We start from the raw sequence: 14569 nt of genomic DNA on the forward strand, positions 1-14569 counted from the left end.
GAGAATCACTGAAGTCATTGGGACTCATCCTCAGGAGACATAATTGTCTGTACAAAATGTCGTGGCAATAAATCCAATAAATGTTGAGATATTCATTAACAGGATGTCATTGGGTCATGCCGTTGATAGGGTGATAGTAGTATAACAATAAATATTTCACTATTTAATAAGATTATCATGCACACTAATTCTGACTTTTCATTGTTTTTAACAGAAAGAAAGAAAACATGCCTGCTCACGTTTCTTATCCCAGAAACCAAACAGAACAATGTGAGTGGAGGCAGTCACGAGACATATTGAGGAAATGGATCTCATTTCCTCCGATTTCTATCTCACATTCTTGGGATGGAAACCAACATTGTTGAAGATAATTACATTAGTGGATGGGGGTATTCACAACAAAAGTCTAGACAAAGAAACAAATAACATGAGCACAACAAGCCAACTGGAAAACAGGTCATAAAAGTAAAGTTGCAGCTTCAAATGTGCCAGCCTGTCTGTGAAAGAGTGTCAGGTTTCCAGTTCCAGTTTCCAGAATGTAAAGTAAATGACGCCAGAAACTCTCATATGAACAAGATGCAAATCATGTAAATGGTTTGAGTCCAACCAGGGGAGCGATTTAAAAGGACACCATTAGTTTGCTTATGACTAATTTAACTTACCTATTATTTACCTTTAAGGCCCTGAAACCCCATTCATTTTACAAACCTCTTGCTGGAAGTGGTACTGGCTATTCTACATAAAGGGTTTCTGTACTTCTTTACATTACTCAGATCTCTTGTTTGATGTGAATTGTGCTATGTTGGATAAAGTTATTTCCATGCACCAGTCAGAATGAAACAATGTAATAATCATAATCAGAAAGTGATGACAGTCACATTGTTTGCTGTTTGAGGCACAAGGGAGACACAACAAACCGGATCAAACCGCATGCACACAGTCCTGATGATGACACAAGTTAGCTTTCTGAGTGTTAAACTTTAAATAATTAAGTTAATTAGTAAAGTAATTAACTTTAACTTAGAATATATTAAGTTTGAAGTTTCCCACATATTAAACAACAAACATACCTACCTACATAGTACTTATTTAGCATCGTTGGATCATCACAATCATTGAAAATCTTGAGAATCATTGAAAATACAGACACCTTTATTATATAATCTTAAAAAAACGAGTTTATTTATTCCTTTACATCTCACACAAAATGTCTTTAAAAAACAGATGTGAAGAATGAGTGAGTTTTTAATGGATTCACTTGTTGCCCTGGTAAACACACAAATTAACAAATACATCAAACACTTCTCAATTATTTTTTAAATTATTCACAATATCATGAATTCAACTATGTAATTATAGCTTATTTAAATTATATCTCCATAAGAAAAGGGGATGTGTAATCCACTTCTATTTCTTTTAAACGTAATGTGTAATTTGTGTGTATTTGTTAACTGTGAACTCTTCATCAATCCTCTAAACACCCACCTCGGTCCCCTGCTCTGGGCGATATTCTTACAGCGGTTCACTACTTAGTTGCCCCTAAACAGACCACAGTGTCGCAGAAACACAAGAATATGAGCGCTGAAAAGAAACTGTGCCGATAAAGACACAGTCTGCATGGTTGCGGGGTGCAGATGACCCCGCTGCGGCAGCCTCGGGGCAAACAGCGAGAGGAGAAAAAAAGCTGCTTTGACGTCAGCCACGTTAGATTTCAGTAGTCCAAGATGGCGGAGGTGAGCGGGTTGAGGAGCAGAAATCACTTCGAGCCCAACTGCAAAAACCGAGTGGTTGACGAAGGTAACCCGCTGTTGGTTTTGTTTCATAGATTAGTGACAGTGAGCCGAGGGCGACGTTGAAGACGGGGGCTGAAATGTAAAGTGTTTTTGTCTCTTCTTCCTGTCGTCTTTGTCTTTTGTGAGTGGCCAACTCTCGCTTTCCCCGTTAGCCAGACGCTTCTTGTTTGAGTTGGTGTCCTGACAGATCAACGCTGTCCTCACTGCCTGGACATTAGCTGCAGGGTGATACTTTTGTTTTTTTTAATCCGTTTTTCTCTCGGTAAAGGCATGCTTTCACTCTGTAAGTGTTTGGTGGGGGAGGAAAAAAAAAAAAAAAGCTGTTGTTTTGTTTGAAACTGATTCTGACCCGGATATAATATTCAGCTGCAACCTGTCGGCTCATTTATCCGAGCCGTCACTTTCACCTGGCCCCGCGGCCGACCGGCGGCTCGGCGGTGGGTTTTTATCGTCGGTGGGTTTTTTATCGTCGGTAAAGTAAAGCTGCCTGTAGTTGCACAGTCACTCCGTGTCGGCTTCAGCTGACACCGTGTCTGAACTTTGAAACAGTCCGCGTTACTTCAGTTTCCTGTAACGAGGTTTCAGCCTGACCACACCAACACATACGTTAATCTCCTCATCCCACTAATGACTCGGATATTTTTAAATACCCTATTATTAGTCTGTTTGTGAGCAGACTTAAGACCAGGCTAATTTTGTCCTCTGAATACGACTAGGCGCATTCCTGTATGTATGTGCATGTTATAGCTAGAAAGTATTTTGTGTATGAACAGGAGACAGTAGACACTTACTGACCTAAAAACACAAAACAAGTGAACCATAGTCGGATATATGGAGCTCCCTCACTCTGCAGACTCATTGTGGTCTCTACTGAATGTCCCATGATGAATATACGTTACTTACAAATGTGTATATAATTAATTTCTGTATTCCAAAGCTTTTCACAGTAAATATAAGTATTGCTTTAGTTGGGTTGGGTGTTTAAGGTTGTTTAATATCAGGATAAAATAGCCTACGTATTGGTATATTAACAAGGATGCTTCTCCCCATCTGTGACAACATTGCCCTCTTTGAATTGGTTGTTTATAGAGCTGAAACGATCAATCGCGTATTTGATCGACTGGAAATTGGCAACACCTGCAAACATTTTGATAAACAATCATTACAGTCGTTCATTAAAGCAGAAATTGCAAATATTTTCGGGTTCAAGACTCTCAAATGTGAATATTTAGCTTTTATTTGCTGCTTTTATGCACCAAGCAATTAACTGATTATTTAAAAGAAGGCTAACAATAGAAATCAGGAGCATCACACCCTGATAACCCTTGTGTCTACTTTGATACACGCCGGCTGACTCTGTGGCAACAACATTCACTAACTGCGGCTGCTCTTAATCTGCACTTTGTCCTCGCAGACTCTGTATTGGTCTGCTTGCTGCAATTGAACATTTGCCCTCCTTGACTCTTGTCCAGGGAGGCCAGTCAGGTTGTCATTTGGCTCTGCTGTGCTGGGAAGTCAGTGTACCTGCATCTTAATGGGCTACAGTGAGTTCCTCCTCCTTGTTTTCGTTAACTCCGCATTGCCTCCGCAGTCTCGTTGACACTCGTGTTGCCAGGCTGGAAGAGAGCGTTGGGCCATTATTCTCTCTTTAAATGAAAATGGGGGGAAAAACGTCCTAAACGGCAAATATTTGACGTAATCTTGTCACTAACAGGAGTCTGAAACCTCCCATATTTAGACAGCTGGTGAAAAGAAGTGGACCGCAGCCTTATCAAAGTGTGCCTCAGATATAGTGCAGGAGTCCAGGGAAGGAGAGCTGATTTGGGACGAGGTCTATTCTATTCTCGCCATGCATAGTTAAAGATAGAGCCCCATCAGAGGGATGGAGGGATGCAACATACATACATAGTTACCAAGAGATGAGGAGTTTGTGTGTGTGTTGTGTGGTGTTGTGTGTGGTGTGTGTGGCAAAAAACAAGTAGGCCAGTTAACATCTGCTCTGGCTCCATAAGATAAGAAGAATGCCGCTAAATTTAGTTCTGCTCGTTTTTTTTTTTTTTTTCCTTCTCCACGCTGAGGAGGACGAGCACTTTATCTTGAAGTGTCGCAGTGAATATCAGCATTGCTAAAGGTTTCTCCCTGGCTGTTGTGCTTCCTCGCATGCTTCTTGTGTTTTGTCTTTCGAACAGATTGGCAGTCCCAGCAGAATGGTGTCTTTGTGTGAGTCCGCTGTGTGGCTGCGGCCTGTGCCACTTCATCCTGCTGAGTGCTGCTCTGGATTTGAAGGGAACCTGCACGGCCACAGACTGGGGAAATGTGCAGGGCTCATTTGTGTGCTGAGCAGATTACTGTAACTGCCTCGTGCTCGCAGCAGTTCTCTAACACTAGCACAGCATTGCTGCTGCCCTTTGGGGATTTGCAGCACCTCTAGGTTGATCTTTGATTGCCCCATTTACAGTTGTCCTCTGGAGCAAGAATATCACTGATTTCAAATGGTCTTTTGACAGAGTTGAGATGCTGCCAGTGCTGGGTCAGGGAGTCAGACAAGCCTGTACATGAAACCAACAGCATAATAACTACAAGCCACTGACTGTATCTTGAACATTGCCTAAATGTAGTTTTACAGTTGCGGCGGACAATAGTAAGTTATTATTAATCCATATTGTTTCTTCACCACCAATCACTGCTTCCTTGTCTTAGACCAGCGCGCTGTTGATCTTGCAGCTAGAGAACCTTTTCAATAAAAATGCTAACTTGACATTCATTATATACCAGTGTACATGTGAAAAGGTGTGACTTTGTGATGTGAAATCTAATCTGTGTGTACCTGAGGTCATGAATGGAGGAAAGGTTTGTGAACTTGTTTGTAGAGTAGAAGCTGCTCTGTCTGTATGAGCGTCCATCGGTCACGGCGCAATAGTGTTTCTGAGGGATGTTCTTGTGTTTCGGTTAAATTGGAAGTCTAAAACCAGTAGATTCAAAAGTACTTTAAAAACAACAGAACAAAACTCTTGACTTTATGTAGCTACGTCTTTAGATAACTCAGAATATTAGAGCTGAAACAATTGGTTGATTTCATTGTTTAGGCGACCGACAGAAAAAGAAAAGAGAAAAAGATTCACATGTTCCAGCTTCTTAATGTGAGGATGTGCTACTGTTGTTTGTCTTATGTGATGGTAAATGTAATATCTTTGTGGCTGTTAGTCGGACAAAACAAGACATTTTGCACCTCTGAAAGGTTGTCATGAAAGCTGGTGTTCGCTGATGGATGTGCCATCAGAATTGGTTTTTACTTGCGGTAGATGACACAGAAGAGTTTACTCTGTGCTGTATTAGTGTTACTGCTGTATCAGGCGGTGTATCCGAGGTGTGTCTGTGAGGCAGCAGCAGGGGCAATCTGTCCCATCAGTTGGCCGAAACCTACATTTGTTTGTGGTGAGAGACAACTTAGTTGAAATATTTGAATGAGCAATGCTTGATACTTGCTGTTCTACCTGTTCAGTGGACTCAGTGGCGTCAGCTATATGGACACTTCAGTATGAACTTCAGGGAGTGTCATCTTAACCCTGCTCCAGTGATTTTTAGATCTGTAAAGAAAAGCCAGCAGTGACGGTAAACAGGATAACGGGAAGGTTAAACGGCCTTCTTTAACCTTCATTTGTGTGAATAATACTTCACTGAGGTCAAGGTAGAAAACTGCTTTACATATGAAAGGTAAACACTTATTTTTTAACATTTGAATTGCAGTTTAGTTGCATAAAATAATTAGAACTGTAGTGATCAGCTGATTAATTGCTTAGTCAATAATAATAAATTGAGTACAGGTGTTGGACTGTCGGTTAGACAAAACAAGACATTTGAAGAAACTAGAAGTACTGAAAAATAAAAAGAATCGTTAGTTAAAGTTAAAAATAACAAGGCGACAATAATAACAATAGACGAGCTACTCATCTGCTTTCTGCACAGTTTGTGGTGCAGCACACATGCTCATCCTGGCACTGTTACAGGACAGAAGGACTCTTTCATTTTAGAGGAAATATGTGCTTTAGATTTAAAGGAAATACCTTCACACAAACATGAAAATGACAGAGAGGAAAAATGTGAAAACGCTGTCCTCGTCACTTTCTTTCCTTGTGTCCCTTTTGCTTCCCCTTTGTGATTTTCAGTGCAGGGGTATTTTCAAGTTTGACCTAGATGTGTGGAGCAGAGTGGGTGACAGTATTGAGACCAGCACGATATGCTGAAAAGGGTCCTATCTGTTTGACTGCATATAGGGCATTTGACTTTCTCTTTAACTTCTTGGAACAATACTCTCTCTCACACGTAAACACACTTCTGACAATGAAACCTATTCCTCAGAAAAATGTTTTTTGCTTTTGCTACGTAACCCTGCCTCCACATTCTTCTCTCTCTTCTCACTTTCTGTCCATTGTCTGTACACCAGCATGCAGCAGCCAGAGTGTCATTTTATATGTCTCTCATCACTTTGTCCTGTTATCTAAAGGCTTAAGTGGCGTGGAAGATGTCCCCATTTATCGGCATAAGAAGAGGCCCCCTTTAGCCACCACTGAAGACCTGGAGGATGAACTGCTTCCCAGGACCACAGCCTCAAACAAAAATGTTAACCTCAACCCCTCACCAGATGAAGAGATTCAGGAAGAAGAGGTGAAGCATTATTACATTTACTACCATATTCCTGTCTTTTGATAAGCATGTATATCATATCTAACTTTATTCTAATCACCACTCTCAACTTTATCTAGATTTCTTTTTTTTTCATAATTCCCAAACGTTTGAAAACCGAAAGGTATTAATTTTACTATAATGAAAGACAGAAAAAAAGAGCAAATCTTCACTTTGAAGAAGTGCCATCAAATGGCATTTTTTAGTAGTAGGCTCTCTTTTGATTGACTAATCATTTCAGCCTTAATGGCAGTGTTGATCACACCCTGAAGACAGAATGGACAAATGAATGCATGAACTGTGTATGAACAAGAACTGCTGAGGTAAAAATTACATTTATGCTGTAAATGTGCCAAAGGAGGTAGAAAATAGCTACGTTATAGTGGTAACTGCTTAAATACTCCTTCTACCTCCAACAGAGAAGAAGAGAGAGTTCTTGTGTTTCTCACAAGACGTTCATATTCTTGAGTACTAGCTGTGTCTTTGATTTACAACAGGATCTCATTTTCAGTTCCCTCTCCCCTCCGTGAAACCCGCCTCCTCACCACCAGTGTAATCACTTAAACCTCTGTCGATGCCAGGGAAAGCCCTGATTGATTGCAAACTCATGTGTTCAGGCTGAAGTAGAGGAAGAAAAGGCCAGGCCTATCCAGATTGTGCTGGCCAACGAGGATGAGCACAGCTTTGAGCTGGACGCTGCGGCGCTGGAGAAGATCCTGCTGCAGGATCACGTGAAGGACCTGAATGTGGTGGTTGTGTCTGTGGCCGGGGCCTTTCGCAAGGGCAAGTCCTTCCTGCTGGACTTCATGCTACGCTACATGCACAGTCAGGTGACATAAATAATGTGTGACTTTCATATTGTTTCTGGACATACAGGGGTACATCTGGGGTAGAGAAAAGGGACCGTTTATTTAGTCAAGTACTGAACACATGATGTTTAGTGTTTCTTAAATGACGCTGCATATTGACTAGAAAGTTTATAATCCAGACAAAATCCGTCAGACTTTAACGCACTCTTTTTTTTTTTCTCAATGTTCACTTAAAGGATAACAGTAGTGAGGTTTTTGGATGTTTTATTGAAGAAGTTGCACCGTTGGTATTTATTGTGTAAAATTAGGTTACATGATATTGATAATTTACCAATACAGCTCATAATTAAATGGTCATTTTACAGAGATAAAGCAGAGATTTTTCTCTTTGACTGCCACACAACTATATGTATAGTGTGTAAGGCTGCAACTCAGTTATTGTCTCTATGAATAGTTCGGCCTATAAAAGACAGTTTTTACATTTGTTCCATAGCTGGTGAATTCTTGAAAGTGTTCTTGCCACAGTGTTGTTTTTATTAATATCAAATAGGAATAAGAAAAGTTTTTACAAAGGCAAAGACCTTTAGATGTTAACTTTATTGATTTAAATTTGCCTGTGAGGGTCTTATTTACATATGAATAGCCTGTCATGACTGAAAATGCAGCCTGATGCAGTTGTTCTTAATTGAACCATCTGTTAGTCAAATTGGTGACCTGACCTTGTTTACTTCTAAAATGAAGTTCTTGCACTGGTGCACAGCGTCAGTGAGACAGGCCCTTGCTGAAGGTATGTTTACATGAGCTGAGTAAACATTAAACGTCTCATCTTCCTTTTCGGCTTTTATTATTGTCTCACATTCGCAGTCGGTAGAGATTATAAAAGCAGGTGGACTAGATGAGCTCGTACATCAGATGAGATTACAACCAGTAGTGGCATGTATACCAGAATGTGACAAGCAAAGACAAGTGCTTCCAGTTTGGTGTCATACTGAGATACTTACTCAACCAGGTGACGTGCAGCAAGGTGTATGAATAAGACAGGGTGGTGTAACTGCTCTCAGACTTCTAGGTAGGTGAATTTTAAAGAGCTGCCGAACTCAATTAGATATAAATAAGATGGATTTTTAATATAATGATACATCATGTATGTCAAGATTTTCAGTCTAATACACCTAATTTCCCTGTGTGGTTACTGTGGTTACTGAAATAATGTCCGTAAATATGAATAACACAAAGTGCCACATTACATACACACACGCCCATTCTTGAGCATGTCCACCCAACAACTGTGTGACTTTCACTGACACAAGTGTCAACAACTAGTCCTTCAGACCTTCTGGCAGCAGCTGGACAGACAGGATCACCTTACACTCACACATACTCTTAAGACACACACACACACACACACACACACACACACACACACACAAGACAAAACAGTGTTGGGACCCTTTCTCACAGCTGTTGAGGCAAGCCATGCAAACATGGCCATTCATTTCAGTCCTGACCAAGATTCTGCACGTTGTTCACATTTTTCATCAACACTGATTGCTTTTTGTTTACGCCTGTTCTTTACATTTAGTTACGATATAGCAGTTAATTGTTAGCAAAGAGATTGCAGTATATAATACAATTTTGGTTTGATTTGTTATTATCAATTAACAAATTACCATTTTGCTTTGTCATAAGATCCTGGTGGCCCACATTCACACAGATGTATTTGGGCACCCCAGGAATCAGTGTTCACAGCATACTTTGCCTTGCATCAGGTATTTGCTTGTGAGGCTTGTTTATAGCATTTCCCTGTTTGTTGGTGCAGCGGGTCTCCTCCCCCCTTTGTCAGCCCGGAAATACAAACAGGTACAGAAGCATGCGGTGGTGGTACGGCTGCGACGCGAACACTACCCGCTTTTTGTAGCTCTACATTTGTTTTTCCACTGCAAGGCTAGAACCCCCTCAATCTGTAGCAACTGGAAACCACACTGGAGCTTTACTTTGGTCTTGAGAAGCTGCAGCCACTGACAAACTATAAGCTACACGGTACATTTATGTTATATAAGGCCAGTCAAAGTGTGGCCTGATGGTGGTGAATGTGCAGATCAAATTTCACACCAATTTCCCAGATTAGGGTTTTTTAAAATACAGTATAATGCTACAATACTTTATTTCACCACAAATACCTAATAATTTTTTTTTTTACCCAATCTTCATCTCTTCTCCTGTTTCTCTTTCCTCTCATCTTACCCACTCCCGTCTCCTCCCTTCCTGCCACAGGGTGAGTCGTGGATGGGAGGTGATGATGAGCCCCTGACAGGGTTCACCTGGAGAGGAGGCTGCGAGAGAGAGACCACGGGAATTCAGATCTGGAGCGAAGTGTTTGTGGTCGACAAGCCCGATGGCAGCAAGGTAGACAGTTACAAATAATACCATAAGACCTCATGAGCTCCAAATGTTCTCATACATGTTTGGGTACAATTTATTGGGGAGAACCTGGTATATATCAGGTTAGTATTCTTATTGAGATGTTTACATGTATAAGAATTTAAAGCCAACACAATAATCACCCTTCTTGGCCTACAGGCTGAAGTGAAAGTTGAAGCATATAACATTTATTGCCTCTCGTCCCAACAGGTTGCTGTGCTCCTCGTTGACACTCAGGGAGCATTTGACAGCCAGTCCACCATAAAGGACTGTGCTACTGTGTTCGCCCTCAGCACAATGACCAGCTCTGTACAGGTGAGACTTACACACTGATGCTTTTTTTTTCTCTCGAAATGTCAACATTTATAGCTCACGTTGTTTTGTTTTTTTTCTTTTTCTCAGGTGTACAATCTCTCCCAGAACATACAGGAGGACGACCTGCAGCATCTGCAGGTTGGTGTCATTTCTCCTCCTTGCAGGAAAAAAGCAGAACCAAAGTCTGCTGCAGTTATTTCTGTTTTCTGATCATTAGTCTTTCTCCCATACGTAGCTCTTCACAGAATATGGCCGACTGGCAATGGAAGAGATCTACCTGAAGCCTTTCCAGGTACTATCTGCTTCTGTTGACTGTGTTTAAAACATTTTATATACTGTAGTCCCGATTAATGAATGTCATAAAATCTGCCTATTCAATTAAATATGTGGCTGCACAGCAAGTCTTGTATTTTTAATGAGTAATATTTGGGGATTATTAAAATACCAGTAGAATTGAGAAATGTCATTTCAGTAAGAATGTAATTGAAAACAGGAAAGGTATGGACAATCAGTGATCAGAATACAACATGTCTCATTGTGTCTCTGTGATGTTGGTGGTGTGTTTCAGTCCCTGATGTTCCTGATTCGAGATTGGTGCTATCCTTATGAACACGACTACGGATTGAAAGGGGGCAACAACTTCCTTGAGAGAAGACTACAGGTGAGACTCTTTTTATTCTCTACCCTGATATTTCTGCACATCGTTGAAGATACTTCAGGTCACACACTCACTGTTCTGTCAGGCACTCCACATATTTTTGACAAGCACAGACATACCTAAAGTCATCTGTTCAGTTCGCTCAGCATGTCACATTAAAATTCAAGTATATTGGTGTTTGCTGACACAGGTGAAACAGAACCAACATGAAGAGTTGCAGAATGTGAGGAAGCACATCCACTCCTGCTTCTCCAACATTGGCTGCTTCCTGCTGCCACATCCAGGCCTCAAGGTGGCCACCAACCCGTACTTTGACGGCAGGCTGAGAGGTAATCAAACAGGAAGACACACATGTACTGATAATGAAGAGTGATATCCAAAGCATGCTGGACTGCGATGTTCATGCTCCCGAGGACAACCAAGATGTGGGTTTGTGTGTTTCAGACATCGATGGGGATTTTAAAAAGGCGCTGGCCGAGCTGGTTCCTCTCCTCCTGGCCCCCGATCGACTGGTAGAGAAGGAGATCGGAGGCAACAAAGTCACCTGCAGAGATCTCCTGGAGTACTTCAAGGTCTCAGGATTTTATTAAAGTCTAGTGATTTTCACACTAATTTCTCACAGGTCGATTAACACACAGCCTTAAATTATTCACTCTAACATAGAACTAGTCATTTGAAAAATAAAGTTTTAGGATGAATAAAGGTTGAAAATAAGTCTTAAAGTACTTGCCAGCTTCTTTACTTCCTGTGTTGTCTGCATATTGAATATTAACATTGTACAGGTGGTGTGATAATCTGTATTATTTTTCATTCTTGCAGGCTTACATAAAGATCTACCAAGGTGAGGAACTGCCTCACCCAAAGTCCATGCTGCAGGTCAGTTACAGTCTCAAAACTGAGGGATCTTATTAAGTATGGCTCACACGTTTTAGGTTTTAATTCTCATTTTCTGTGGTCATTAAAGCTATCTTGACTCTCTCTCTCTCTCGCTCTCTCTCTCTCTTTTCCTGTTTGTCAGGCGACAGCAGAAGCCAACAACCTGACTGCTGTGGCAGGAGCCAAAGACATGTACAGCAAGAACATGGAGCTGGTAAGGATGTGTTTTTCTTTCCCAATCATCATGAGTCACAATCAATTCAATATTAATGTTGCCAAAGATGTCAAGATGATGGTGTAGTCATGGTCTGGCAAACTGGGAGTTGGAACTGGAGTTGCATGCTAATGCAAAGTCAGAAACTATCTTTGTTTTTCCTTAAACCTCTTCTGTCAGTCACACTTTGTTCCTCTTTCATTCAAACTCACCTGTCCTTCCCTTTTCAGGTGTGTGGCGGGGACAAGCCATACATCGCCCCGACTGACCTGGAGCGCTGCCACGAGGAGTTTCGCGAGCACTCAGTGCGTTTCTTCCGGTCTGTGAAGAAAATGGGCGGCGATGAGTTCTGCCAGCGCTACCAGAACCAGCTGGAGTCGGAGCTGGACGAGGCCTACAACAACTTCTCAAAGCACAACGACGGCAAAAACATCTTCTACACAGCGCGCACACCCGCCACGCTTTTTGCAGTCATGTTTGTCACCTACGTGGTGTCTGGGGTGACGGGCTTCATTGGTCTGAGCACCTTAGCAGTGCTGGCTAACTTGGTCATGGGCGTGGCGCTGCTATCGCTGTGCGCCTGGGCGTATGTGAAGTATTCTGGAGAGTTTCGGGAGGTGGGAACGATGATAGACCTGGTGGCAGAGACACTCTGGGAACAGGTGGGTAGTCGACATGAGAGGAGGGGTGTGTCTGTGTGTCTGTGTGTGTGTGTCTGTGTCCAGACTAATCTTGAAGGTTTTTTGAACAATTAATTATTAACAATTAAATTTGTAAGGAGTGTTGTTATGGAATTTAAGCTTGAACTGATGCACTGTAGGCTGAATGTTTTTCATTAGAAAAGGTCTGGGTGGTCTGTTGGGTATTAAAGCAGTTTATCAAAGGTAGTTCAGGATCAGCGTATACAGTATGTCGGACGATACGTAATAAGAAATTGAAATACAGATCAGCCAAATATGTTTGAGGGAGTATAGAAACAATGTCTTCTTTACATTAGGGCTGAAACTAATGATTCTATTTTTTATTAAAGATGAATCTGTTTATTTCTTAAGATTAAAGTTTCATTTACTGTAATAAATATATGTATAACTGAGAAAAGCTACAAATCTGTATATTTTAGAGCCAAATGTTGATGAAGAAGTTAATCAGTTACAAACATTAACTAATTTCTCTATCTATAGTTTTAGCCCTAGATTGCATAGTTTGTCCACCAGAGAGCACTGACGGGCTATTTTTGAACTGTAAAATGTTCCACTCAATGCTTCCTGGTCACAACTGGTGAAGTGAATAAGTGAATATCGGCCAATATATTGTTCTTGGATTTTATAACTCTTAAAGATTGATATGTCTGCCACAGAAACCCAGTATTGGCTTTTATTAGGTTTAGACCAGATTAGGCATTTAGAATTAGGTTATTTCTAATAGAAGAAAATATCATAGTCAGTTTGACACATATTTCTTTTGCATACTACTGTGTGATGTTGGGTAGGGATTAAACCATATGTCACTGCAGACATAAAACATGATCTGACCTGAGAGGCAGTTGGTAGGTAGTCAAAGCTTAGGGCAAGGGTTAAAAGAGGTTTATAAGTGAGTAAATGTTTTTTTATTGAATGTTTTCCCCCAGGAATATAACACTACATAATGTGTGTGTGTGTGTGTGTTGATGCTGTTGGTTTCTACTGTCGTTAGTCTTCCCTGAAGTCCAGAGAGAGAAATCCTTCAGTTTTGGTTTCCTTTTTGTCCACTCCATGTTTATTATTGTGTTGTGTCTCGTCTTCGCATCCCATCATTCATTTCACAAACTCTGAAGAACCATTGTTTCACTCCACCTTTCAGCGCTCCCTCCACACAATCAGTTCTCCGTCTGCAGACTGTACTCAGGTGTACAAATATCAAGCCACACTGTTTGTGTTTCTTATCTATTTTGAGTTTCATGAATGTTTGGGGTTCACCACAAACGCAGCCCTCGTGTCTCCTCTGACTGCTCCCTCCTTCCTCTGCTTTTGTCTCTCTTCCTCCTCTTTCCTCGCCTGCTTCACAGAAGACGGTCAGAAAGGTGAGAAGTGTCGCGTCCCATTTCTCTGATCTTCTGCCTGCCGGTCACAACTTCCTGCCTCATTTCCTTTCACCTTCTCCTCCCCCTCCTTCTAACAGTCTCCGCATATTGTTTTTATTTTAGTGGTTCAACATCTACACTGTCTCCCATCTCTCCTTTCAACCTTCATTCGTCCTTAATCTCCCCTCAAACTTCTGGATCCCTCTGTCTCATGTTTTTCCTGCTCCTGTGTCGGTCTGCCTGTCAGTCTTGTTCCCTGTTTAACTCTCCCGTCCCTCCCTGCTGTCCTCTCAGGTGTTTTCCAAACTTTTGGAGCCTGTCAGGAGTCGCCTGGCTTGGCCCGTCTCTCTCCTCCCTTCATTCCCATCTGGAGCGACACTGGGACTCGGAGCTCTGTCTCCTCTCAACAACAACTACAAGAAGACTAAATAGCTGCTGGACGGCCGGCGGATTCAGACTGTTAAACTTCCTTCTCGTATTGAAACTTCTGCAGTTTGCTGGCTTCTTTTATTGTTCATTTTCAGTCCAATGGTGCTGGATTCTTATACTTTAACTCCTGGGACCCATTCTGTGTGGACACCCTCTGAACTTTACTGAATGTATCTGAACACCGGCAGGCCAGGCCCATCTCAGGATCTCAAGGACTTGAAGCCTGCTCAAACGGTTTTTAATAATTATTGTTGTTTTTTTTATTATTTGAAGGGGTTTTGGTCAATTGTGTTTTGTTTCTGTGGTCGGCAT

At 41.4% G+C, this 14569-nt stretch overlaps 1 protein-coding gene and 1 long non-coding RNA gene across 2 annotated transcripts in view; one reads left to right on the forward strand and one right to left on the reverse strand.

Moving 5' to 3' along the window:
* Positions 1–14569, reverse strand: part of LOC118329288 — an 18727-nt gene that overhangs the window by 3749 nt on the left and 409 nt on the right. The window contains exon 2 of the long non-coding RNA XR_004796782.1: positions 2322–2326. This is a non-coding gene — a long non-coding RNA (uncharacterized LOC118329288). The remainder of the gene's footprint in view (positions 1–2321; positions 2327–14569) is intronic.
* The window catches only part of atl2 (atlastin GTPase 2), a 13238-nt gene continuing 309 nt past the window's right edge, over positions 1641–14569 (forward strand). The window contains exons 1-13 of the mRNA XM_035663378.1: positions 1641–1797; positions 6298–6458; positions 7094–7306; positions 9560–9691; positions 9917–10021; positions 10109–10159; positions 10257–10313; positions 10590–10682; positions 10870–11008; positions 11124–11251; positions 11499–11555; positions 11698–11769; positions 12000–12431. Of these exons, the coding sequence (XP_035519271.1) occupies positions 1725–1797; positions 6298–6458; positions 7094–7306; positions 9560–9691; positions 9917–10021; positions 10109–10159; positions 10257–10313; positions 10590–10682; positions 10870–11008; positions 11124–11251; positions 11499–11555; positions 11698–11769; positions 12000–12431 (1713 nt within the window). The 5' untranslated portion in view covers positions 1641–1724. The remainder of the gene's footprint in view (positions 1798–6297; positions 6459–7093; positions 7307–9559; positions 9692–9916; positions 10022–10108; positions 10160–10256; positions 10314–10589; positions 10683–10869; positions 11009–11123; positions 11252–11498; positions 11556–11697; positions 11770–11999; positions 12432–14569) is intronic.

The sequence above is a fragment of the Morone saxatilis genome, unplaced genomic scaffold, assembly GCF_004916995.1.
Source record: "Morone saxatilis isolate NCDOM2014 unplaced genomic scaffold, NCSU_SB_2.0 Contig19, whole genome shotgun sequence".
NCBI lineage: Eukaryota > Metazoa > Chordata > Actinopteri > Moronidae > Morone > Morone saxatilis.